This window comes from Macrosteles quadrilineatus, unplaced genomic scaffold (assembly GCF_028750875.1).
Source record: "Macrosteles quadrilineatus isolate MER2022 unplaced genomic scaffold, UCM_ALF_1.0 Scaffold_5__1_contigs__length_97177068, whole genome shotgun sequence".
NCBI lineage: Eukaryota > Metazoa > Arthropoda > Insecta > Hemiptera > Cicadellidae > Macrosteles > Macrosteles quadrilineatus.
Window position 1 is genome coordinate 39517615 of NW_026542598.1, and position 11952 is coordinate 39529566.

General features: G+C 35.8%; 2 protein-coding genes across 5 annotated transcripts in view; one reads left to right on the top strand and one right to left on the bottom strand.

The window, feature by feature from the left end:
• Positions 1-8781, top strand: part of LOC128994058 (carnitine O-palmitoyltransferase 1, muscle isoform-like) — a 39343-nt gene extending 30562 nt beyond the window's left edge. For all 4 annotated transcript variants that reach the window (XM_054418279.1, XM_054418280.1, XM_054418278.1 and 1 more), the window contains exons 13-18: positions 1335-1452; positions 2436-2570; positions 2729-2863; positions 4296-4445; positions 4803-5012; positions 5532-8781. In XM_054418279.1, coding sequence (XP_054274254.1) covers positions 1335-1452; positions 2436-2570; positions 2729-2863; positions 4296-4445; positions 4803-5012; positions 5532-5633 — 850 coding nt within the window. In that variant the 3' untranslated portion in view covers positions 5634-8781. The remainder of the gene's footprint in view (positions 1-1334; positions 1453-2435; positions 2571-2728; positions 2864-4295; positions 4446-4802; positions 5013-5531) is intronic.
• Positions 8782-9571: 790 nt separating this feature from the next.
• On the bottom strand, positions 9572-11274 carry LOC128995544 (ATP-dependent zinc metalloprotease YME1L-like). Its single transcript, XM_054420562.1, has one exon. It carries the CDS (start codon positions 11272-11274, stop codon positions 9679-9681), a length of 1596 nt encoding a protein of 531 aa, XP_054276537.1. The 3' UTR covers positions 9572-9678.
• Positions 11275-11952: the final 678 nt, after the last annotated feature.

An 11952-nucleotide genomic window follows, 5' to 3' on the forward strand; every position in this document is an offset into this window, starting at 1 on the left:
CTTAATATTGAACTGCGGTGGTGGACTTTTATATGGTTTGCTTTAAGCTTATTGTTATTTTGTTGCTTTAATTAATGCTTATGGTTCATTTTGTAAATATTTCAAATTAAATCCATTGTTTATCTACCCAATCTTTTGCATGTTTAGATATTGGTGAGGGTAAATATTGTACAGTAGTTCAAACGACAAAACTGTGTTTTTAAAAACATACTATTTATTCTGTTATGGATGTTAAAATTCAAGTACCTTGAAAACTTTTCATAAAAATAGTAGTTTATTTCTTATATTGAAACAAATCAGGAGTTGGCAAAATGTTGAAGTAAACTTAATTAAATTTGCTTGAGCTGTAAAGATTTTCAGAAATATTTTTTTTTCTTGTGAAATACAGTAGACCTCCCCTCTTAACCAACCCTAATCGGACCGGACCTAGGTCGGATAACTCAAAAGGTTCTTTAAAACGGGCAACCCCTAAAAACTAAAAAAGAAGCTATTAATTTAGAATTATATGATCATTATTCTGAAGTCATGCTGCATTATTTAGATACCGTAATAAACTTCACTTATCTCCTTTTTTCTTAAGTGTTGATGATAGAAAAGTCACAAATTAACCCAAAAAACGGTAAAATCTAAAATACTTTCAGTGAAATAAATTATAGTCGTAGGCAAGCGTCACTAAACATTCTTATTTTGATACCTTTAGTAGTATTTCAAAATCCAGAATATACAGTATAGAAATTATCAAAATTAAGATACAAGCAAGCATTTTGTTACGAGACGGGATGTTCATTTATAGCCTGTAACATTCCGTAGAAATGCATGTTGTTCCCATCCGAGCGTGGGAGCAGAAATGCCGAGATTCCTAGAAAGTGACGGTTAAACCAAACTGCTCTCAAAACGAGGTCGGTTAAAACAAACTTTACAAGTGAGGGTGAATAATCCGATTATCGATTAATGCAAGGTCGTTCAAGAGAGGGTCTACTGTATGAAGATCCAGGCCTACGATAAACTTAAATATTAAAATCTTTAACAGCAGACACTAATGATAGTGAGGAATCAGATGATACACCGAAGTCCAGCTATTGTACGCTGTTGCTTTTTAGTTGAGTAGAGCTTCAAATGTAATCCAAACAAACAGATTTCAATTTTATGTTTCATCTAATCGCTTGATTTATACATTGTCATATAAATGGAAGATTTAAAAATATACATAAACCATGTATTTCAGAGATGCACATGGGAATCAATCAATATCACATACGCTTAACACTGTTGCTGAAAGTCAGTGGTTTGGTTGGTTGAGGTTAGTGAACTGACTGAGTGTTTTTGTAACTCAGATACAGGGAGGACGGCAGAGCTCTCGGTAACCCAGAGTTCAACCCTCCGCCCACCCCTGTGAGACTGCAGTGGGACTTGCAACCCCCGGCATTGGCTGCCATAGACAGGTCTTACCAGGCGAGTACAAAAACATTGATCCTGTCATTAGAAAACTAAATCTAGCTCTATAATGCAAGTTAGCAGTGCTTCACTGAGCTAGGAATACAACTGGAGGTAACACTGTCACGGCAACTCTGTTAGAAAATTGAGACGCTGTAAAATGTTTTTATGTTGTGACTAACTTGGGGAATTAGCTCAGTGATTCGTGGTTTTCTGTATGTACAATCCCCTATTCCCCTAGTTGAAATTTACTAAGTATAATTAACTTTATCCTTCAGTACAAATGTGGACCAACTTCTCCCAATTCTTTCATCAAGTGCTACCTCTAGTTGTAGCCTATCTCTAGCTCAGTGCTTTACCTTGTTTGGAACTCACCGACCAATACTCGGGTACCGAAGTCCTGCGCCACTACTACCACTACTAGGATCCCCTAAAGGAAGAATCCTTTGGGCAGCAGTAGTGCCACCTCAGTTGTTCCAAATAGGTCATTGGAGTGACATTATAGTTAATTCTTACCATACCAACATGTGGCAATTAAGTGATCTATTCACAAAATCAGTTTGTATGAGATTAATCCAATGACATACTTGGACGGAATATTTCTGTCCCGCCGCTAATGCCCTCTGGCTTTCCTAGACGGAAATATTCTGTCTTGGGGCATTTTCTGTCCATCTACAAGAGTTATTGTGTGTGTTTTAAGTTTCTTTAGTTGACTAAACTGTTTTGGGAAAAAATATGAGTAAACATCAAGTAAGAGTTTTTTGTGTCAAAATGCCATGAATGTCTTGTTTACAATTGAAAGAAATAGACTCGTATAATAATTGCAAATTGTCTTCCAATCTTTCTGAATGGAAAATAATAAATAAGGAAGTTATAGTTGGTTTTGTAAATCACTAAAATATTTTTAAAAAGTAGGAACTCCTGTAGTACAACTCAGGTAGTACAACTTCCGTATGTTGTATATGATTACACTAGTAAATATGTATCTGTTTGTTGGTCAGGTGTCCATGTCTTTGCTGAATGATGTTGATCTGAGGATCTACTTGCACTCTGCCTACGGCAAAGGCTTCATGAAGGAGTCGAGAGTGAGCCCGGACGCCTACATACAGATGGCTCTACAGTTGGCCTACTTCAGGGTAAGCGGCTTGACTTGTTTTGGAATTTATGGTGTAAGCAGTACTTACCTATGTTGAAAAGTTCTCAAGTGTTCAATATACTATATTAAATGTGTATGGATCCCCATGTATCTCTTATTCTCAGTCCATAGCAACTCTACAGTTACATGTATGTGTAGGATGCTGGTAGATTCAGCCTGACTTACGAGGCGTCCATGACCAGACTGTACCGGGAGGGTCGCACAGAGACTGTACGACCTTGCACTATAGAGTCTGCAGCTTGGGTGCGAGCTATGCAAAACAAGTCATCTTCAGTGAGTATTGTTCTCTGCGAAATAAAATTTCAAAATCATCAAGCATCTATGATTATTGAACACCAATTTTAAATTATTTTGTTTGTCATTATGACGAGAAATTTAATTACTCCCATGTAACTCGTTATAAAATGGTAAACAAGGTTTTGTTTGATTCAAACTCAGTTTGTTTTAACTAATTTTTAGGAGTTGGATACTATCCAGTTAAATTAACTACTGTAATCCAAGTTAAGTATTACAAAAGAACCCCGGTCAACCGAATTCGGGTTAAGCAAAACCCGGGTTAACCAAAACCCAGGTTAACACGTTCACGGCGGCACGTCAAATGGTGGGCGTATCCCCAGTGCGGCGGAGCCCTCAGCGCCGAACAAACCCGATTGCCGCGTGTGATTGGCTTTCCAATTTCGGTCTGACGAATAGCAAATAACATGCGAGGATGTCCTGCTTTACAACGAGAGTCGACGTAGTTCGCTAAACACCCACAGATAGCAGCACTGCTTGGAACGTAGCCGGTCCCATTGGAATTGTATTGCCAAATGGAGGGAAAAAGACGGGACAAAAAGTAAATTTTTGAGATTGCCAGACGGGGATTTTACGGGGAAATTTACTACCAACCTACACCACAACAAAATACAGTATACTATTGAGCAGTGCTGTGCGAGGTTTCAAGTTTCTAGCTCTAATCCTGGCTTAAAAATAAAATAATTTCGTACTGCATTGCAGCTTGGGAGCGATCGCACCCACCAGGATGGCATTAGGGTTCCGTATGGGAGCGATCGCTCCCATGCCGCCGCGAACGTGTTAACCGAAACGGTTCCATAAAATAATACAGGGCTAAAATATAAGTAATACGTAATGTAAAATGCTTAAGTAACTTCAGTTTAAAGTATTTTCTAACCCTTTGTAACATTTCTGTAGCTGAAATAAAATACTGTATTATATAGACATTGCTTTAAATTCATTTTCCCAACTCCCCGTGGTAAAAAATAGGCTATATTTAGCATATAACAGGTTAACCGAAAAATTGGTTATCCGAAACGGCTCTCCCCCTTTTATTTTGGTTAACCGGGGTTCTACTGTACTTAAAATCTTTTTTATAAAAAGGTTACGTATCTAAGCTAGATTTAACACAAAAATGAATTAGTTCAGATGATTTTTGTTGTGTTACTACTGGTCATTAAATCCCATAGCTATGTACCTCACAGATTATAGTACTTGCCTTTCAATCAAAAGGTTGGTTTGATCCTGAGAAAAGTCATATAAGAAAGCAACGCCCTTTTATTTATTTATATTTTAAGCTATAACATTTTAATGCAGGTGGGTGTAGAATGACCTGTGTTGCTTTCTGACTAATGAAGTCCAGCTAATTATCCAGACGTTCACATATTGAGTGAAATGTTGTTATTCACATACTGAGTGAGTTGTTGTTCAGACAGAGGAGAGGATCAAGCTGTTACATGCAGCCTGTCAGCAACACCAGAGAGGCTACCAGGACGCCATGTGTGGTAAAGGCATCGACAGACATCTCTTCTGTCTCTACGTAGTCTCCAAGTATCTGGAAGTCGACTCTCCATTTCTCAAGGTATTGTTATAGGCCAGTAAAGTCCCACTCAGCATTTGATAATCAAGCAGTCTGCATGTTTCTGCTCTGAAATCCACACAACTATACACTGTTTTTAATTAAGACTGTGAGCAACAGCAGTGTGGGCAGTAGTGAACTGTAGAATCACATAGCTTCAACATGTAACATTGCTTTTACCATTTGCACTAAGTCGCCAACCATTTTACAAAATTTAGACTAAAATACTTGCGTTTCACTTTTATTGCCGTCACAAAAGGTATACTAATATGATCATGAAAAACTATGAATGATTCTCATAAAACAGTGAATTTAATTTTTAAGTTATGAAGACACTGTCTAAAGTTAAAACTGTTGTAGGAGGTGTTGAGTGAACCGTGGAGACTGTCTACGTCTCAGACGCCTCACGGACAGACGTCTAAGCTAGACCTGCGCAAGTACCCTCGCTGCATCTCTGCTGGCGGAGGCTTTGGCCCTGTAGCAGACGACGGATACGGAGTCTCCTACATCATCGCTGGGGAGGATCTGCTGTTCTTCCACATCTCCTGCAAACGTAGCTCCAACCAGACGGTGAGTAACACAGCAAACAATACGATCAAGTGGCAAGGCGTAAGCTAACCGATGAATTCTTGAAAAATTACAAACATTCAGATTCCTCATATCTCTTATGAAAAGTGATCAAAGGAAAAGAGCAGCAAATTCTTTTGAAAACATGTTTGAAATATTCACCTTTTTACGCTTGGCCTCATTGTTTACCTTAGCTTTAATATTGCTAAATCGGCTGTCTCTGCCACTTGTATGGCCAGTACCATCGGTAATTTTCTTTGTGTTTGAATACATTTTACTTGCATTACCTTTCATCTGTTGACACTCTCGGTTCGGTGGGCCTGCAATTTATTGTGTAGGCCTACCATTAATAATCAATTTCAACATAATATGTTATGTTGCCTTTCAGAAATAACTAGAAATCCATGTAGTGTAATGTAGATTCTTTAAAAATCTTAAATTCCAAACTGTTACATATTTGATCTTTGCAAACTCCCTGCAACTTCACTTACATAACAATGACAGTCAGTTGTGTTTGTTTAGAACGCAAGTAGATTCGCCCAGCAAATAGAGCGAGCATTGGCCGACATGAGGAATTTGTTTACGGATTGGAAGGAGCTACAAAAGAAGTCAAAGACCCAATAACAAACACTGAACCGAACAAAAGCATCGGCGGTGCACTAGTTTCTTCAGGGAGAAGGTTTTCATCAACTAGTACAAACTTAGGCAATCATATCTACTTAGAAGCTAGAACTTATGACTGTTAGATTCTACATGATGGTAAAGTGTTCTAAAGAATCATCACAAATAATAGTTCATATGTCGTTAGGTGAGTTTTATGATTTTCTTTTTGTAGAGATGAACATGTGCAGAGTTTTGGATGTTATGTTTTTGACCCTATGCTCTATATCGTGGTTTGAGTCTTGTTAGTTGTATATCACTGATTTTACTGATAAAACTTGACTTTTTAAGTCAATCTTTTTTAAACCTGATGGTGGTATTTTAGGAAAAAAAAATTAACGCTGCGCTTAAATTTTTGTTACAGGGTGTCCCATTAGTAAACAGTCTAACATTCTGAAATTTTTCATTTTACCAAGTTGATTTTTTCTAACATAGGTTATTTGTACCTTAACATACTCTTGTGTAGGCCTAAGTGTCTCCACGTAGTTTTCTAAAGATCGGTTCAAATAATACAAAGATAAAAATGTTTATGTGAAAAATACAAAATGACGGATACCTGTTTAACGAAGCGATTTTGTGAAAAATATTATTCCTGATTAACTGTTTATTTTACCTGTCAAACTATTTCCCGGAGTTTAGCTGTTTACTTATAGGACACCCTGTATAATAATTGAAAACTCATCTAAATCTCCCAGTAACATCTAGATCTTAAAATAAGCAAACAAAAATATTTTTGTTTGCCCAACCTGATCTAGGGAACCAATCAAAATATAGTTTTAGTCAATAATAAATTTAACTATTAATTTTAAACATTCAATCATGTATCTGGCCGCCTATGTATACTTTCTATCTAGTATTTTGTATTAATGGAAAGTTTTAATTATCAGTAGCAAATTTAACACGTAATTAAATCTAGTATATATATTCCTGTAGAAAAAAATGTTTTTCATTATAAACGAAAACTCCTTTAGGTAATGTTAAAATGTAAGTGGGATGAGATATAAATCCTTAATTTTAAACAGGTCCACTTATTTTTTGAACAAATTTTTACAGAAGAGCTTTAAAAAAATATATTTAAGTTCTAAAAGTAGGATTACAAAAGATAGTGGCACTTTGGGTACTCTGTCAATCATTTTAATATTATAATATAACTTTATTAGACTGGATTTGATAGAATAGGAAATATGAGAGAGTTTACTTTATTCGTTATGTAGAATTCAAATCAATTTACATTATAAATTACTGACTGTGAGTCATTAAAATAACAACAAATCATTACTTGAGGTCAGTTTTACCATAGACAAAAAGAATTAAATATAGACCGTCAGCTGTGCTACGGTTACCATAGGTTCTGGCGCACACGCTACGTAGCTACACGGCACTCTCAGCGGTGTGCTGTAGAACCTTTGGTAACCATGGTAACTGAGCACGGCTGACAGTCTATAATTAATTATTTTTGTCTATGGTTTTACTTGTAACGCCACTTACTTCACTAATAAAGCAAAAAGTTTTGAAACATATCAGTGTAACCACTGGACCAGTATTAAATCCGTAGTATTTTATATACATTTTTTACCAATTTTATATTGAACATCAGTATTTTAAAGAAACATTGTCAATTTATAGCCTACTATCACAACTGTCAAGCGTCAGAAGTATTAAATTTTTTTTGTTATTCTGTTTTTTTTATTGTTTATATTCACATTTAAACATTTTTCTGATTAGTTTATACCCAGTTTATATCAGTATCAATATGGAAGAAGAATATTTATACTTTTTTAAATATAATTGTGAACTGTATACAACTTATACGAATAATAGAATAGTAGTTCACGCAACAATTGCGTAAAAATGGTGTTAACGACACAAGTAGAAAATTTAAGGTACGAGCCTTAAAAACTTCTACAAGTGTCGTTAACACTATTTATGCGAGTTGCGTACACTACTTTACCTACGACAGTGTTTTAATTGCTAAAATCACTACTCATAACTTCTAAGAGAGGTTATGTTTTCGTTTATAACCTCTCATTGCCACTGACAGTGATGCAACGAAACATTGTACCAAACTCTAATTGTACCAGTCAACAATTAAATTGGCCTGAAGAGCTGATTGATTATTTGAAGTTTGAATCATTACAATTTTACTTCACTCTCAATCCTTGAATCTCATTGGTCCGTTACCCGTGTTGTTATGAGTAAAACTATGTTGTTATGAAAGTAAACAATGCTGTTATTAGAAAACTTTTCAATTCTAAGAACTGAACTGAAACGGCTACTTAAAAAAACGGTCGTAGGTAAAATATTCTTTAAGCATGTATTTCAATATTAGTATAAGACTGAATGGTTTATGGTTTTTGTGGAAGACCAAGAGTTTATGTGCATGATTAAAATATGATTTTATTACTCACACATTAAATTATTGAATGAAATGCTGCCAAAAACGATTAAACATCGGTTTGACTGATTGTTGCCTTACGGCTGATATCAGCCTGATCATTCCGAGTGTTCATTTACTGGTTCTATACTAACATAGCGTATTGTAATAGTATGTAGCATTGTATAGCTGTATACTTTATTTGATATGGTGCTGTATGCAAGTCCAATGCAAATGTATAGAAATTTGTGTAAATTTGCTACTCCCCTGAGCTTTAAGGCAAGATATTTAGATTGTGTCGGTTTGATTTTGCTTTAACTTTTATATAATTAAGTTGGACATATTCGATCTGTGAAAATGTTTATTGCAAATTGAGCTGTTGTTAGAGGATCGAGAAGTAGTTTTTTAAATTTTATTATAATCATGTTAACTTAAAGTAAACATTGATTTTATGTTAAACCATTTTATATATAGGCTACCTATAAGAAAATTATTGATCATTATCCATAGTGTTTTTCTAACCTTTTTTGAAGTAACCTTAAAGCTCATAAAATTAATACCTTTTATATGTATTTGTTAGAGGTTTAAGCTACACAAGCAATGCAATTCTGATTGTAAATTATATACGTATATAAATGGACTCTAATAATACTATGGTGATGTATCTGTTGTTTTTAGATAATTGAATTTATGTACATCGATTGTTGTGTCATTAAACTTATTATTTCTTATTGTTGATGCTGGTGCTTTGTTTTCTTCAATAGATTACAAGTAGTTTAAAAAATATGTTAAATTAAAAGTGTAACCTAATTTTATAATCCTCAAATATGTCTGTTGTAATAGACTTTTGACAATCTACTCTTGATACCGATACCAATATCAAAATATTGGTTGTATCGAGAGTTTACAAATAGACCATTTTGACTTTCAGAAGTGATTGAGTTATATCAGAAGTGACGAATAGTAATCAGATTAACATACTTAACAAGTATCGTACAGATCCAATGACCAAGGACAGCTAAGTCTAGTTTTATTAAACATTAAAACAGCCTACAAAATTTTCTCAAAACTAAACATGCGACTTTATTATGCCATTATTCCATATGCCACATTATGCCATTTGTTTAATTTATTTCATTACTTTTGACTTGACATTGAAGCAGGTATGGATACTATAGTTTGGCCGCTTAGAAAACGACCTGCGCGCTAATTCTAAACCAATGCTGGAGGAGGTCGCTTTCTAAGCGGCCGAACTATACATAGGCTATTTTAAACCTGAATATAACTGAGTAAAAGATAAGTGTAAAGTTTAATTACATGCCTTTTATAGGTTTGTTACTGATTCAGACTAGCTGTTTCTTTAGAGTTTATTTTCCTACTATGCGTTTCTTTGAGCAGGAACTATTATTAAGGCGAGTACTAAAACCAACCAAATCACTTAAAAACTAAAGTAACCAATCACTTATGGTATCAAGGAGAAACAAGTAAGTTATAGAAAATGGATGTAAAACAAACATTGCAGGGTTAATCAATTTATTTTTGTTCATATGATTAGTATTTTTACTAACCTCCAAAACACTTGTGACACAATAGCTAGTTATATAATTTATAATTTCTTACTCCACCGATAAAGATTTACTTCTGTTGCGGCTTCCTAATAGTCTTGCCTTCCATGATTAAACTAATCTCATCCGCATCGAGTGTTTCATACTTCAAAAGAGCTTCAGACAGTTCTCTATGTTTGTCCTTGTGAGCGATAAGGATGTTTTTAGCTCTTTCGTAAGATTCTTTCAGGATTTTTTTAACCTCTGCATCTATCAGATTTGCAGTTTGAGGACTCATCAGGGTCCGGTTGCTGTAACTCGATAACCCCACTTCCTCTGACATTCCCCACTTTTTAACCATCTCCGAAGCCAGATCAGTTGCTTTCTCCAAATCACTAGATGCTCCAGAGGTAACCTTTTCTGTTCCAAATATGAGTTCCTCAGCGGCCCGGCCCCCCATCATGGTGTCGATCATGGCTAGTAGTTGCGTCTTTGTCACATGGTAAACATCTTTGCTAGGGATGTAAGACGTGTGTCCCAGAGAAGACCCTCTAGCAACGATTGTCACTTTGTGCAGAGGTTGTGCGTGTTCTGTGAAGTAAGCCACCACAGTATGTCCGCCCTCGTGGTAAGCTGTGATCTTGTTGGTTTCTTCATCTAGTATTTTCGATAGTTTCTCCGGTCCCATCAACGCCTTATCTCTAGCGTATTCTATATGCTCTGTACTGACGAGTTTTGCTCCCAACACAGCTGCTCTCAATGCGGCCTGGTTCACCATGCTCTCTATGTCTGCTCCAGTAAAGTTGGTTGTTCCTCTTGCGATTTTCTCTACATCGATATCACCATGGGGCACTTGACCCAAGTAGTGATTGAGCAGCTCTGTTCTACCTTTGTAATCCGGGACAGAAACGTTTACTTCAACGTCAAACCTTCCTGGCCTCAGGAGGGCTGTGTCTAGATCACCTCTCCTATTTGTCGCTCCTAAGACGATAATTCCGCTGTTGCTTTTAAACCCGTCCATTTCTGTCAGTAACTGGTTGATTGTGTCGTTAGCGTGTGGATGCATAACACTCGATGTTCGTTGTTTTCCTATAGAGTCAATTTCGTCAATGAATATCACACATGGAGTGTTTTCCTTGGCTAGTCTAAAAAGGTCTCTAATCCTCTTCGCTCCGAGGCCGACAAATATTTCATCAAACTCAGCTCCAGATTTGCTGTAGAAAGGGACTCCAGCCTCCCCAGCAATAGCTTTTGCCAAGAGAGTCTTGCCTGTTCCTGGTGGACCGACAAGAAGAATTCCTTTTGGTAATTTTCCTCCGAGTTTAGTAAACTTTTCGGGATTTTTCAAAAACTCAACAACGTTTTTCAATTCCTGTTTCGCTTCGTCTGCTCCTTTGACATCAATGAATTTATGACTCAACTCCATAAATTCTTTTGACTCCGGTGACTCAAACAGAGAACCTAAAGAGCTCATATTTGAATATAAATATAAAATAAGCACCAGTGATGTGCCGATTGAAAAAAGTGATCCTAACAATGTGGTCCACTTTTTCCACCAAGGCATCTGTCCTGCTGTATCTTTGCCACTCACATAACCCTCCACATATGCAAGCAACGCTCTCTGGTGCTGTTCAGGGGGCAACTTCTCTTTTTCCAAGCTTTGGTTATATTCTTTCAAGTTTCTCATGGTTTGTTTTACCTGTGAGTTGATTCCAAAAAAGTTGTTTTGTTTTTCAGTGGATTCATCATTCTTTCGAGGTTTATTGGGCCTTAATGTTCGAAATCCATGAATTTGACTAAACAAATGTGCATGTCTGGCGTTTGCGAGTAAATAATTATTTTGTCCTCTAAAGTTTAAGTTCAGTGTTGAATATGTTGCATTTGTTGAGAGAAAATCATATTTTGTGATTTTTGATAACAACTGCTGAACAGGTATTCTTGATGTTGTCGGTTTTTTACTTGAAAACAAGTTGTCTTTACCTTTTTTAAATATGTTTATGATGTCCTGCACTTCCAAATTTATAGGTGAAGTTACCTTTGCAATGTTTTGAATGTTCTGTGGGGTCTTCGAAAGAACATTTGTATAACCACTTATTCCACGGCCCCAAACACAGCTTATGTTATGTAATGGAACATTACTGTTCATGTTTGGAAACATGTTTCAATATTTCAATTGATTAAAAAATGCCACACTGTACGGAATTAAATGCATAATCCCCACTAAACTATTATGTAGGTATAAACACTATTGTAAATTTAATTATTTTTTGTTGTTACAGTATTTGTTTTTGTATAATTGTGTTTGTGATTGATTATTTGAAAGATTCCTAACAGCTGTTGGGTGTTTTTTTCTAACAACAGGTTA

Bases quoted from the DNA above. Each gene is read 5' to 3' on its own strand.
- LOC128995544 (XM_054420562.1), bottom strand. From the start codon at position 11,274: ATGAGAAACTTGAAAGAATATAACCAAAGCTTGGAAAAAGAGAAGTTG.